This window comes from Homalodisca vitripennis, chromosome 4, assembly GCF_021130785.1.
Source record: "Homalodisca vitripennis isolate AUS2020 chromosome 4, UT_GWSS_2.1, whole genome shotgun sequence".
In the NCBI taxonomy this organism is placed as follows: Eukaryota; Metazoa; Arthropoda; class Insecta; order Hemiptera; family Cicadellidae; genus Homalodisca; species Homalodisca vitripennis.
In genome coordinates, this window is record NC_060210.1 from 69,816,957 (window position 1) to 69,833,080 (window position 16,124).

Consider the following 16,124-nt stretch of genomic DNA (forward strand, 5'->3'; position numbering starts at 1 on the left):
AGTATAAAATAGGTAAAAGAATCTAACCAAGATGGAAGCAACACCCCAGATGGAAGATGACAGTGCTTCCTCCTCCTCTGCAGACTTTAATATTTGAGTTAAAGAGTTCTTTCAACAGCGATGTATCTACCGACCAGTGTGCCCATTAGCAAGTCTTATACTTTTTCTTCATTTTTTAGTTAAAGCATTCAATATGAAGGAAAACTACATTTGAAAAGATTTTCTAATTCATAACAAACAAATCTGTATTTTCAATTTGCTAGTTGTTTAATATTTAAGTGTTCTGAGGAAGGAAAGCTCTACTTATCATCATCTTGGCTCAGTAATTTTTATACAGTCAAGAATATGTAATATTATTAACGGGAAAGGTTGTCATTTAATGATTCGGTCCAGTTTTGCACTGGCAACATGTTTTCTCCTCTAAAAACAATCCAATTTTGTTACATATCACTTCTTAATCCGAACATAAACATTCTTCTTTGCAATTTCTCTGTGATTATATGATATTATTTTGTTCTTTGCCATAATGGCCTAGTTGTCTATTAAGTAAAAAGATTTTGCTACAAAGTTCAAATTTTCAAACATTTAAGACTCAATCTATTGTATGCAAAACATAAAATTGGACAAAATATATTGTGTAAAAACTGTCATATTATTAGAAACCTCTCAGTGTACAATAAATCTGTTTATTTTGAAAAATAAATTGTCAATTGATACAATGTTATATTGTGTATCTATTTAGGGTGAATGATTAGTCGTAAGAAATGAGAAGATTAACAAGCTTTCATAGATGGAGACACGTAAAGGAGCGAAAGAGGTTGGGTCAATTCTCCCTTCACCATTTGCATCATGAAGGCTATGATGCAATATATGCTGGAAACTGCAAGAACGAATATTCAACTGCATTTCTAGAAAATTGTTTATGTGCTTGTAAATATCTCTTGCTGACAAAGTTTCTCATTAGAAGACCTGACACATTTATTGTTCGGGGTTGATGAAATGTAAGATATGGACAATGGGTTAATCATTTGAGTACTGTTGGTTGACTATTTTGGCATCATTCCATTTATAACCAGTTTTCAGCATATTTAAATGTGACCTATACATTTGATATATCAGGATATAAACAACAACTACATGTAAATGCAAACTTTGTAACTATACACTATTCCTTTGTATGTAGCTTCATGCGTATGTTTCATACAAACAAATATAAACACTTCTTTATCCTTTTAGCTAAAATATCTTATTTGGCATCTAAAATTATTTACAGTAACATTGGAACATTGATATAAATTAATTGTATATTTAATTAATAAATGGTTATCATGTAGTAACAGTAATGGTTATCAATGGAAAGTTGACAGACTGGTGTACATATTTATCAGTTCTAATGGGTATAGATACACGTGTCTGTGATCATTATTCAGAAGATTCACTCATCAGATCATTTACTTAGATGCTGTTGATTGTAAAGTTCAATATTTTACCATTCTTGAAACAATGTATAGCTAATCCTGTAGTATTCAAATGGTTAACAAACGGTTATCAAATGAGTTTACTGGATACAGTCTGCATACTACCTGTTTGTTGAATATTAATTTTTTGTATTCTGTATTTTTTCAATTTACAAATTAATAATTTTAATCATGAATCTCCAATAGTATATGATGACCATCTTGATTTTAGCCCCTCAAGACCAATTTTAATAATAGTAATTTGGTCTTAATGTGCTTGAATGCATTTTGACTTACTCCCCCCCCCCCCACATTTACACTAAAGTGTATCTGAGCCAATTTAAATTAAAATTGGTACATTTTTTGGACCAATAGTCTCCTGCTTGATGTCAAAAAGTATCTAAATAAAATTCAGGAACTGATTTGTGATATACTGTGTAATTAAAATCACTGCTGCCTTTTTGTTGGCATTTTTAGTTTGAAATATTCTTCTTTCCAGTGCTACTTTCTGCTTGCTAAATATCAAAATTATTTAACTCATGACCAGTTTTATATTTGTTAACTTGGCAATACCTTAAAATATGTACCAAAAACACTATAATGTAGGAAATAGATCTTTGAAAGTTCGTCTTCATTTGTTGAAAATGAATTGTTTATAAATATAGTATGATTGACAGGAAAATTTGCCATTATGTGTTACAATCAACTTAAAACAAGATTCAAGAACTGGTATACTCTTTCTCCAGTAATATTACCATATTAAATTTAATTGAACATGCAAAATAGTTTAAATGTTTCCGTATTGTGAGTCAAACCTGTCTTCTGAAACCAAGCCCAAAGACTATATTATATGCATAAAATAAAAAAAATATGTTATTCTTGTAAACTTATTTTCTTCATCTTTGCTGCTTTATCCCTTGCCTGAGGACTGATTTAAACCAAAAATTATTTTAACTGTAACTTTTCAAATTAAGTATTAAGTTACCAACCCTAATAATGGTTATACAATCCATTATTACAATCCTCCCCAAGACTAATAATAATGGAAACTTTTTGTTCAATGTTTACTACTTAACACATTCCCTACTAACATCTAAACTTGTCCCTGTATATACACCACCTTCCTGACATTTGTTAGCTTAGCTGATTAGTCTGTTGTCAACTAAAGGTCACATTACTGAAGGTTAACTTATATGAAAATCAGTTTTGTTGTTTATTTATTTGAATGAGTTTTCTCAGTTGGCAGAAGAAACATTCTGTATATAGTGTAAATATGTGTTTTGAATTAACTATACGTCTCTTTCAGTCAGATATGTATAATTTATTTGCCCTCTGGAGTGCGATAGTTGAAGGTCGACCTCACTCACATCAACGCAGGCGATTAGAACTCTACGCCCCCCCACCCCACCCCATGCACTAAGGCACAATTTTGAGGCAGTTTCACTTCCAAACCAATTACAGAGTTCTCAATAAGTGCTGTGTAATGCTAGTTGGATTTAATTGTTAACGTAAAAATATATTGCTCCATATTGCTTTTAAAAATATGGTGAGTGCTAAATTTTGATTTAATAAATTAATGATTTCATTCTATCAATTCTCTTGATTTTAAGGTTTCACAGATCAATTATTATCTTTTATCAGTCTCTAAAATCGCACTGACTTAAATACTGAGACCTATGTATTAATTTAAGTCCTAAATTAAACGGTCATAATGCAAAGATGTTTCGTTTGTCGTCAAATTAAATTAGTTACCCCATCGCATTTTCATAAAACTTTCTTATTGCACTTTTTTATAATTCCAATTCCACTTCGTGCAACATCTCAAACACTAATTGTCTGAATTAGTCATGTAAAAAAAGCCTCAGAAAAGAAAAAAATAGAATGAGTAATTTCATAAAGGGTCAGTACAGAAGTTGAGCTGAATTATACTCCCTTACTGATAAAATTGTTGAACCAATATCCAAAACAGACGTTTAGTTTTAATTTACCATGTTTCATACTCTTGTGCAAAAGAATATTAATTGGTATAATGATAAACATTTTGGAAATCCTAGTTTGTTTTTCGTTTTTGTTAGAATGAATTAAAAACATTTGTAACCACATTTTTTAATGTAGATCTCTAAAACCATATATATTGATTCTTTTGGTTAAAATCAGTTCTCTACTGACAGTAAAAGCAGCAAGAAATTAGAAAATAAAATCAAATAGCAACTTATCTACAAGTGTATGATAAGATTTGTTATTAAAATAACAAAGCTTCTTTACTTAGTTGCTAAAACCAACAACCAATACCATTAATTTCTTTTACCAAATAACTTACCATTCAAGGCTTAGTTCCTGAGGATTTTCACCAAAATGGACAAGACTCTTTAGAAGACTGGTGGATTTCATGACATCTGCAATGGTTTGTACCCATGATTTACTATTATTGCATACATTTCTTACAGTCAATTACATTTGGATTTGTTTTCTGTTTATGTTTCGGCTTTGGATGTAGATCGTACAAGCGATATTTCTATCGGAATGAGGAATCTGGAGTCATACAGTGGGAGTACCCGAGTGAGCACCCTTCACAAGGAGGCGAAGAAGCGATGGAACTGTGTGATTCTCCTCCACCTCCACCCGCTGTTCCAGCTCCCCCTACACCCCCACCACCACGCATCTCGTCCCGATCTCCGTCACCACCAGGTAAATGTTGTTCAATACTAAACATATATTAGACGAATTTGTTCCAATATTTTACTTTTTGATACATTTTTCTCAGAAACTGCAAAGCCAAATTCAATAAATGTTAATTATTTGTCAAAACTGAAAACATTAAATTTTCAAGAGAGATCTGATACCAAGAATCAATTGACAACATTTGATGGTTGAATCTCTATTATTGGACAGAAGTCAAGTCCAGCCACTTACAGGAAAGTGTGTAGATAAATAGCATTACATTTTGCTATTATACAGTTTGTCTCTGTGGATATCAAAACAAAATCAGCCATTTCTTCAGAAAACTGGCCAAGATCATTTGTCACCCTCTTCCAGTGTGTTGTGTAACATGCCTACATTGGATACACAGTACATAAATAAACAAGATTATTCAATTCAATAGAAACTAATTTAATGCCAAAAAAAATAGACAGTACCTGTTTTCGATTTCGTACATCATAGAATTAAAATCATGTAAGCTTGTAAATTGTGAGTGATGGTGTACATCTTCTTTAACCCTTTGCACTCGAGAGTAAAATTTTTGGTCACTACCAAAAACTCGGGCCTCTATTGAAAAAGTACTGGCGAAAACCTCGGAGCCCTTTTTATCAATTTTGTAAAGGTTTTGTTAAGAAGTTGTAACTTTTTTATTTTTGCAGTTAAAGTTATAATTTTGGTTTTGTTTTATTTGTCATAAAATTCGATATTGTAAAAAAATATATATTTGTGATTACATTATTTTTAATACCTTTTTTCACTTATAAAAAAAAATTCTTTTCAAAAATTTTTTACAAAAGTTAACTTTTAGCTGTTATAACTGAAAAAAATTGCATTGACATTATATAAACTACTATTATTTCTAGATTCCTTACATAATTGTAAACATTCACATAAAATTTCATAAACTTACCTCTATAAACAAAAATGTTGTAGGCAGTTTTGTAATTTCCGACAATTTCCCCAAATAGTGAGTTATTTGTCAAATGATTGAATATTTACTTTTTTATACCTTTTTATGCCCGTAATACCGGTACTTTGGGATTATACCGACCGCATCAGTATGAAGAACACAAAAATATAAATTTATAGAAACAAACCTGATAGAACGAAAAAACAACTCTTTAATTACAATATTACAAACTTACAACGATTATCAATGGGGTCAGACTCCGTATATAGCTTTAAACCTTTTTCAATGAACTTAGAACGTTATAAAACGATGTAGTTGAGTAATAGAACTAACATTCCATCAATCAACTAGCATTTCCAGGTATTGTGATCGGTATTTTTGTCGCTGTTATCTTATCTTTCTCGAGAATCCCGATTACGGCAGGCCGCGCGGCGGGACTCTGCAATCACGTTATCTACTAGACCGCTCGACTTTGACCTCTGTCTGAGGTTGGGGAGGGGTTTGCAGTAAGACAATTCCTGTTTTATATTGAAGAAATATTGTTCTACGCTAATCTAGTAATCAGTAGAAGCAAAATTCAAATAACGATTCATGTCTGGGTATGGTCGGTATAATCCCAAAGTACCGTAATACCTCCCTCACTTTCACTTTTGGCATCGTCAGATAATTCCGAATCTGATATGTTACTGACAAAAATATCACTCAGATCGTCAACATAACCTTATTGACTGAAATAACTTATCAGACTAAACAAAACAATGAAGAGATCAGCTGTTGAAGTTGGGATCAAATCAGCTGACGAAAATGGTGAAGTTGACAAACCTCTACAACTCAATGTAAAACTGAAGAATCACCGCTATAGAGTATAAAGGTTTACTACGTTTTTACATCCAACAACTATCCAGATTGCGTATATCGCAAATTTACCGCATTTGGATAATTTATGAAGTTAGTGTAAAGGATTTACCAAACGTCCGACATTTCGGACGTCCGAGGTTTTGGCCTAAACAGCAAACGTCCGAAATGACGGACATCCGAGGTTTTGGCCAAAACAACGTTGTCCGATATTTCGGACGTCGGAGTGCAAAGGGTTAAATATACTACCACAAGTATTAGGAAAATATAGTCGTGTGACTGGCCTGGTGAAATCTTTCTAATGCCTAACTACTAAACAATGAATCATTTCCACTAACAAAATAGTCTTGTCTGTCTGTCTGATGTGAAGATCAATCGATACTACTGGTGACGAATCATGTAGCGAAACGGAAGTTTCCAAGCCAAGGCGAGTTCTTTGGTGTGTGATTGTTATTGAAATTTGGCTAGAACTGTTAGATGTTACAGTCATACATTAAATGCGTTGGAAAAATTATTATGTACTATTTATATATAACAGTTGTAACATGTTTACTACCAGAGCTTTTTTTTCTTTTAGAAGATTAGAAATTGCGCTTAGTCCTAAAAGGACCTTTGCACTGCTTCCGGAGTGATAGGACATTTTGGATGGGTAAGGTTAAGGGTAATAATTTGCGGTTAGTGGGTTTCTGGGCACCCATAGGTTTGCCCAGATTTAAGTGACACATCGGTTTTTGCTGTATCCAATATAGGTTCAACTTAAAAGGTATAAACCAGCCAGAAGTAAATCCTCCTGGAGAATTATGACAGCTTACATAAGCTTATAGTTTGAACAATGTAGTCATAGTATTCAGTATTCAGTAGTCATAGTGTTAACATAGTATTCTAAACCCAGTTGACATTTGACACACTCACTACGAGTGCTTACAATAGATTACAGTTTAGACAATGTTCCACTCTGTAGGCAAAGTATTTTTACATCATTTTTCGTTTTTACATTATTGCTGTCTCAATCAAAGATATATATAACTATAACTCTTTTAAATAAAAGTGACTAAACATTTTATAACCCAATCAATTGGTATATTATTAGTTGTTTTTAATCGTAAAATACAAAGACATATAAACCATTCATTGTTAGTTGGTCATAGAAGGGTTAAGATAAAAAATTAGGTTTTAGATTCAAAATTTCTGGATAAGACCATCACTAATGAATGTATTTTTGTATGTTTCTATACGTGACAATAAACAATATTGAGAAGAAAGTTCGCTATATACTTAAAAAAGTTAGCTGCCAATTGATTCTTTTCATCAATTTTCTATTTGAAGGATAATAATAGTTAATAGGAGTTATTACATTTCTTGGTTTGGACCCATACAACCAAAACAAAATTCAAACTAGCCATCCTATTTTTTATTAGATCTAAAACAATAATATCAAAATACTTTATGAAAGTTAGAATTACACAAGATTTTGGATTTAAAAAATTTGAACTATTCATATTTAACTGCACTATTAAACATTAGTGTCTAGGTTAAACTAAAAAATTTAATAAGGAAGTTGATTGTCACCAAACTTTACCAAGATAATAAAGTATTATGTATATACAAAATATTTTAAAGTATTTTCTTGTTTCAGTTATTACGGCTACTCCACCTCTTCCCCCCTTACCACCATCTCCCCCAGTGATTAGCGAACAGCCTCCACTGCCTCCCCTTCCCCCTTCAGAATCTCCTCCTCCTCCACCACTCCCTCCCTCTCCTCCTCCTCCTCCACCACCTCCAGTTATCTCAGTATCGCTACACACAGGGGAACCACTACCTCCTGGAGTAGATATGCCAGAAGAGATGTATGAAGCCAATCAGCCACCTCTGCCTGTTGCACCTCCTCCACCCCCCAAGACTCCACCTCCACCACCACCCCCAGAGACAGAACCTGCGTATACTATGAACTACGATGTAACAGCTGTAGCCTTACACTATGATCCGTATCAGATACAAGGGGTAAGACAAATATTTAAGTTACAAAAGTAAATTTAGAATGATTTAAAGTGGTTAACACATTGGCATGCTGCTTTTAAAATTAACACTTAGCACTGAGGAAATCCTATTTTTGTGGCCCCTCGGGTCTGGGAGTTAGCCTACTTTCCATAATCCAATTTATTTGAAATTTTGCAGGTGTGTACCTGTGGCCAATATTAAAATTATGATTTAAGTTAAACCCCCTATCACCCCCCTTTAGGGGGGCCCAATGACCCCCCCCTTTATAAAAGTTGTCAGATTTTTACAAATTTTTTTCTAAAATGTGTGTTTTGATGTCTACTTTAGGAAAAAAAACAACCAACAATTTTTTAACTCCCAATTCCTTTGGGGGGGGGGGGTTAAAAACCCTGAGAAGTCATAAAAAGGAGTGTGGGGGTTAGCCACTTCCTATAATCCATTTTTTTAGAAATTTTGCAGATGTGTACCTATGGCTAATAGTAAAATTGTGATCTAAGTTTCACCCCCCTACTCACCCATTTAGGGGGGCCCTTTGAACCCTTATTATTGAAGTTGTTTGATTTTTACAAAATTTTGTAAAATTTTCTACTTTCAGTAAAAAAATAATAGAAAACTTTCTAACCTCCCCAACTTACTTCATTCATCAGTACATGGCAAAGAGTATTTTCAAAATCAGACAAATTTCATAAAAGGGGTCATGGTACTGCCCTAAAGTAGGAGAGAAGTGGATGCTATTTAGATCATAATTTTACTATTGGCTACAGGTTGAAAAATTACAAAAAGTTGGATTATAGGATGTAGGCAAACCCCCCAAAGCCTGGTGGTTACCCTATTTTTCTTTGGTTTGGTTGTTTTGAACAATAAATTTATATAATTTGGAACTACAAGAGCTAGTATTATGAAACTTTACCAAGCATGTTTTATATAGATATATAAACATGTATACTAATTCTATTGTACAAGTACATTACCTACCCTCCACCAAGATAATAAAAATGTGTCCCATGGGTTAGGTTGCAAAAGTTTTTCTAAAACATCACTAATATGAAAGTATAAAGCTAAAATAGTTTACAGTATTTACAAGATATAGTACATAGGTCTACACTGACACTAGGAAGTTCTAGTAGTTTACTGAAGTATGATTTACTTCAAAGCACCCGTCCAAGTGCAGTGGAACGAGGCACTGCTTACACTGAATGCGGACTTCTTTCCTCAAACCATGTTTCAAACAAACACAGCATCTCTTGCTAGGGAACTCTTTATATGCAGTTGCTGGGATCGTCATTGGAAAGTGTTTTCCATGTAACCTTGTTGGATTGTGAGCAGATCTCCTGCCAGTGGAAGACTTTGGTCTCAATTCAACTCTCTCATTCAGTTGTTCTGCCAAGTTAGTTTTGAATTCAGAAAAATATTGCTTTTTCTTATTACTTACAGCTGAAAACACAACATGTGCATTGAATAAACACATCTCAAAAAGATAAAAAATATTTTCTTATATCCGTTCACATATCGCCTCATAATTGGATTGTAGGAAAGTACTTGGTCATGTCTGTCAACCGCAAGCATGCCATTATTATAATCCATAATGGCCTGAGGCTTCATGATTGCTCTACGGGGTTGTTCTGGTGTTTCACGAGTATATTTTCCAGTTTCCTGAAAGTTTATGTCCTCGTGTCTTGAACTGATAACTAAGACCTCCTTTTTGTCCGAGCAGTAACCAGTTGCAGTTTCACAAAGTTTGTAAAATTTTATTCCAAACCTAGCCCTCTTACTCTTATTGAATTGAATGTAGTGGAGCCTACCCCTGAATTTCATCAGGCTCTCATCAACTGAAACATTCCTGTTAAGAGTGTAGTTCTTCCTAAACTTTTCATTCCAAGTAAGTGAAAATTGGCCTAATTTTTTTAGTTTGTCAGAATCATCAGTGTGATTATTATCAACAAAATGCAAAAATCGCATTATTGCTTGAAACCTCTTCAGGGACATTACATTGCCAAAAATCTTGGTTTCAATTACTTTTCTGGTCGACCAATAGGCCTGGAGATTTGGTTTTTTTACTATACTCATAATAATGCAAAGAGTGAAAAACGTTTTGATTTCATTTGGGGTACAATCAGTCCACTTGTTGTCTGATTTTAGCTGTTTTCTAGAAACATCAGCAAATTGTTGTTGAGCATATGTTTGTTTCCATGGCTATCATATCAAACAAATCGTCACCAGCAAAACGTGAAAAGCAGTCAATTTCAGATTCTAGTTCTTCAGGGTTTTCAATGTTTACGTCCACATTTGGGCCAAAAAATAGAATATTGAATTGTTTATTGGGCTCATCTTCCCATATGTATGGTTCAGCTAAATCTAAATAGTCATTAGGTGCTTCTAGTCCCAATGACCCGACTGCAACATTCTCAATAATATCGTATAAATTATTGTTTATGCCTAAATCTACCTGGTCGAACTCCTCGTTTTCAAAGTTAAATTCGTCTGCAAAAAGCTCTACTTGATCTTCCAGAACAATGTCATCCAGGTCTATATCACTAGGAACAAAATCACTATCACTGTCACTAAGTAAAACTCCATCTTCGTTTATAATTCGATCGATTTCACTGCTGCGTAATCCTGCCATTTTGCGCCGCCGACTACGACTAACCTCCGTTGTCAAAACAATAACAAACATCAGCTGGCTACAAATAAAAGCAACATGTTGTTTTACAAAGTTTAACCAACTCAAAAAGTTGAATATTTCATTCAGAAGGCTATGAACAATATTCACGGACTGTTTGGTGCTGCTACCTAGCGGACTATAGGCCAACTACATAGTCAAAGATAATGGCGGAAGCGTTCCGTCACACAGCGATTGTGGCCACATTTCTACCGGCGGATCGCTTCCGTCACTGCATGCCAATGGGTTAAACAATCTATCACAACCTTCTCTCAATAAAATGTTTTTAACCCTTTAAGGAGTATGGACGTCATATGACTTCTTTTGATAGGCTAAAACGAGTAATGGATTTCATCAAAAAATTATCAAAAGGAGTAAAAATTAAATACTTAAAATCTCTTAAAAATGTTTATTTACATTTGGAAGCTTAATAAAAAAAGGACTACGTGTTCTACAAATCAATATTTCAGTACTTTTTCAAAATCAAATGTCTTATTTCCTCACTACGGCAGACTCAATCTATGTTGTCTGCCATTTGGACAACAGTAACAAACTAGATGGTTGTTTAACATATATGTCACTCTCACAAGACAAATACGGCCACAGTTTGCAGTATACAAGGAATGGCTAGAATAATATGGCGGCATATTCTGACAGCAAAGCAATGCGCACGTGACGCAACCTTGAGCTTCTACCAGGTGGCTACTGAGGTGGTGGTAAAATCAGATTACAAGAGAATCCGAGCACAAACATGGAAGTTAAGTATGTTGCCGATAGATGGAACCACTTTACAGACAAATATACTTAAAGGCAATCAGTAATAGCAATGCATTTACGATATTACAAAAATGCAGAGGCTAAACGTCATATGACGTCCGCACTCCTTTGGGCCACTATAAGAATATACATCATGACGTCCTTACTCATTATGTAGAGTTTACACGCACTCCTTAAAGGGTTAATTACTTCAGTAGCTTGGTATAAAGTGGTTGTACTTTAAATACTTGTTTAATTTGTACTTTAGATTGATCAAATTGAGTAATAACTATATATAATATGTAAGCTAAAGATCATTGTCAGAATGATCACATTTTTCCAAAAACTATTAAGGCTTTAGATTATAAAACAGTACCAATATTCTTTATAGGCTCTAGATGCTTACTATAAAATGATTTTGGAAAATTCAGTATGTTAAATATTAAAAATCAGAGTTTTAAATATTTACCAGTACACCTTGCTCTTAAAGACCATAGTTGCAAAACAATAGTCATTACAAAAATTAACTATCTTAGTTTATGTTGTCCTCTTGAAATTTAAGTATGTACAAAAATATGGCTTTTGTGTATTGTGAAAAATAACCTACGTAAGCCAAGAAACACGTGGGTTAATGAGAGAAAAAGCTCTCACCAGAGTTTGACTCCTGTTGTCTAATGACATAAGTTTATTTTTGGGCATCAATATAAGAGTATATTTTAATCTGAAAACTTATTAATTCTCATAAGTACTACAATTTAAGGAAATTACTATTATATATTATTAACAATTATTGTTATTATTTATTATTAGCACTTACAGTACAGTACTATCATATAAAGAAAGAAACAATTTTACAGTTTTACAATTTTTTTATTTTTTTGTGAAAGCAAACAAATTACTTAGAAAAATGTAAGTTATAGATTTTTATTAAGCAGATGAAATTCTAGAGTTGGCTGTCTATTTCTTGATCCACACTGAAGGGTAACAGCAGAAACAATCTTGAGCTGTTCATAGGATTCACAGTCTTTGTCACATTCGATTATCCACTTTTCAGTTTCATTGGCAGAAATGTTTGGCTCTAGAGTTTGTAGATCTTTAACAATTTCTTGTGTGTAGTCGTTTTGCTTGTCTTCGGTCTGGTCATTTTCACTCATAACGTCTGGCCAAAGGTTACATTTCCGCAGTGTGAGGTTTCAATTGATCCCATGATGTAGCGATAGTGTAGATACCATTTATGATGTTCAGGGATTCCATAGCCTCTAATATGTTACAACTGCCTGAAGATTGAGCTGATGTACTTTCTGCGTTATCGCCTTTTTAGCTATTAGATAACTCCCTGATCCATTGGCTGAATGAGTGATGTCACATTTGAAAGGAGAAAGAGAGCTTTTATGATGTCCCCTTTCTCTAAATCTTTCTCAGATGGATGTGATTGTGTGTTATCCAACAGCAGTAGAACACAAACAGGTAGCCTATTTTTGTTTCAAGTATTTTTCAACTGATATGACAAACTCGTTGAAAAACCAATATTTGAAGAGCTTGTAGTTCATCCAAGCAGATTTTTGTTTGTGGTAATAAACCGGCTAGGAAGATGGTTTTAGTATGTTTTTGCGATACGCCCTAGACTTCTTGGATTTGTCAATAATGAACAGGGAAATCTTGTGCATACCATCTGCATTGCTACAATTAGTGACTGTTATCCTATCTTTCATAAGTTTTGTTCCTGCCACGGATTTATTTGAAACTGCAAGCGTTTTTGTTGTTAACATTTTAAAGTTTAGCCCTGCCTCATCGATATTATAAACTTGGAAAGGTAACATGTCATTTTCTTTGACAAGTTCTTGGAACTTCACAGAAAACTCCTTAGCAGCCTCAGCATCAACAGATAGTTTTTCATCAGAAATTGAAACATACCGGACTCCATGATGGGTTTTCCAGCAATCAATTCAGTTGTCACCTAGCTGCGAACTCACTTCCAGTTTATGAACAATTATTGCCTTTTATTTCAAAAATTAGTTAAGATATTGGGGTTCCATTCCTTCTTTCTTGATTTTTTTTTGGAGCGCCTCTCCTTTGTCCAGTAATTTTTATTTAGTGAAACAGTTACGTGTTTACGTTTTCCTCCTGACATTTTGAAAAGCAAACAACTCTACACTGTGTGTTAAAACCAACAATAAAACTACACAGTACAGTACAAAACACACACATCGACAAAGACAAGAGATGACACAGCTCTGAAGCGGACTAGTGATAATAACTGTTAACAATGGCGAGTGATGGGTGGTAAGTCATCGACAAGTCAGTACAAACTCGTGAGATTGAGCATGGTCGTATTAACAGGAGCGATGGACCAGCCAAGTGCAGATTAGAGGGGTTCTACTGTATATAGTTTCTACAAAATCTTAAACCGCCAATAATGTTGTTACAGAACCTTATCTCTCCTAAACTATATAATAACACAACACTGCAAGTTAAAATTTTGCAGGGAAGGATGATAAGACTACAATTTTCATTGGCTGTTGGACAGTTTTTGTATCCTGTATTCCCATGATTCCTTCTGATTATCAGTTTCAATTTAAGTTCTCAGTCAAACTTTGTTTTTCCATGACAGTGAATACAGCTTAAAGGCAATTGTTAAAAATGGCTGGAGTGGATTTAAGGAACCCGTGTTTCTCCCACAGCCAGCTGTATGTGGCCTGCTCTTGAGTAAGCTCTCCTGAGAGTTTGGTGATTCTGCAACGTGTGAGGGTCGCACAAAAATCTTATAAGACGATTAACTTACAAATATTAAAGTATCCAATACACTGTAGTAGTTAACTTGGAGCAAACTAGGTGAAACAAGTTTATGTTCTGATATCATAGCAAATCACTGGTATTCAGCTACTTATATTTTAAAAATAAATGGTGATATATATTTCTCGGTCTTTGTTGGCAGGGATCAGACTACACAGGAAATGTGTACTCTGCTGAGGCTTCGTACAGTAGAGGTGGAGAGAATTATGTGATAGCTAGACCACCAGCCAGCAACCCCCCACCCAACACTGCATGTCTTGCTTCTGAACTGGACTCATTTTACAATGAGGTAGCAGCACTGGATCCTCCACCACCCCCTCCTGCTCCTAGCCCTTCCCCACCTCCACCCCCATCACCACCACCAGCACAGCCTGCGCCAGCTGAACCCACCAAGAAGAGGAAGAAGGTAAGGAATTACTATGTCCTCTTCTGTACTACTGAATACTAACTACCTGTATTTGAATAAATGTTATAATTTTACTACAATTATCTCAGACTAAAAATAAAATGTTTAATGACTACAAATAAGGTAAAGTAATTGTTGTGAGCCCTGCAGTTAAAACAATTTTGAACATTTTGGTTTTGGACAAATTTACTTGAATTTTTTCATCTTAACAAGCTCCTTTTTAATTCTTTTGGAAGTTAAATGAATTGGGCATCAGAAAATATGTGGCATTTAGATTTTTCTATAATTTTAAAAAATTAATAATCACTTTAGACCGTGGCATTTTCATGGAAACAAAATAAAACTCCAGTTTAAGGTAAAACATATACGTCATGATAAAGAACACTAAAAAACAACCTAAAATCATTTGTAATAACCTAATATTGTACCATTAACAAAATTATTAAAACAAATTAGCCAAGCGCTATAAGGTTGGCTTTTTAAAAAAAATTATCAATAATGTAAAACCATGTGTAGTAAAAGATAAATTTCTAAAATGAAACTCAAAACTTAAAAATTAACTTCCTCAGGCAATTTTCAAACAAACTCTACAACACTATATTCATGGACACTCAGATCTAGAGACGTATCACCGGCACAGACCAACTAAAAGTTTTCTTATGTGACTTTCATCACTATTTTATTAATTTAAATACACTTAGAAACACTTTAAATGAATAAAAATGTACAATTTATAATATAAAAAATACTTTGCTAATCATCACGACACCACCATCTAACTGAGAAAGTGTTGTATTTTTAGTTGTTTACGCCATCTAATGTCAGTACAAAGTAGAAACAACAGTTGAAAAGGTTAGTTCAGTTCATGTATTGGCCTTTGGTATGATATCAGTCAGTTTGGGATAAGTTATACATAGAGTTACTAGAAATGAAATAGAAATCGTCGCGTTCGGAGACACCAGCACTTAGCGTATGTAGGTATCATATCAGAGCAAGACTCTGTGCTGTAGCTTATTTTTTAAATCATTCCATAGCGAGATCTCAAGCACTAGAAGATTAATTAAAATTTTTATAAATCGAAGTAATACAAAGTCAATTGACTAGAATATACTTTAACAAGTCTTGGAACAAATTTATCAGACCTATTCCAATAAATATGAAAAATAAATTATTGAGTTAACATAATATGTATATGAAATTATTGTACTAAACATAACTATTTTAAATATTATAAATATTTATTTTAAACTTAATTTATAATTTTCAGACAAAATTGACTCCTGGATTGGCGTTGAAAAAGAAAGGTGTGTCATCGTTAGTTGCCAAGTGGCAGCAAGTCCAGCAGGACGTCAGGAGGGAGGAGGCAAAAGAAGAAACATAGTTTAGAAATTGTCAATATTATTGTTTATATGTACAAATATTATATGTCAAGTTATTTTTTTATGTATTTATTGAACATGTGTGTTTTGAAAACAAAACACTTAATGTAAAAAAGAATTGTCACGATTTATATTAAACTGTTACACAGTAAGTTTATTATAGCTCAGACATTGTAAATAGTTTAAGAATAAAGACTGCTATAACAATAAA

The 16,124-nt window shown here is 33.7% G+C and overlaps 1 protein-coding gene across 2 annotated transcripts in view; it reads left to right on the forward strand.

Moving 5' to 3' along the window:
• The window catches only part of LOC124359483 (formin-binding protein 4-like), a 68,586-nt gene extending 52,462 nt beyond the window's left edge, over positions 1 to 16,124 (forward strand). For both annotated transcript variants that reach the window (XM_046812245.1, XM_046812246.1), the window contains 4 exons: positions 3,955 to 4,145; positions 7,559 to 7,923; positions 14,271 to 14,534; positions 15,802 to 16,124. In XM_046812245.1, coding sequence (XP_046668201.1) covers positions 3,955 to 4,145; positions 7,559 to 7,923; positions 14,271 to 14,534; positions 15,802 to 15,915 — 934 coding nt within the window. In that variant the 3' untranslated portion in view covers positions 15,916 to 16,124. The remainder of the gene's footprint in view (positions 1 to 3,954; positions 4,146 to 7,558; positions 7,924 to 14,270; positions 14,535 to 15,801) is intronic.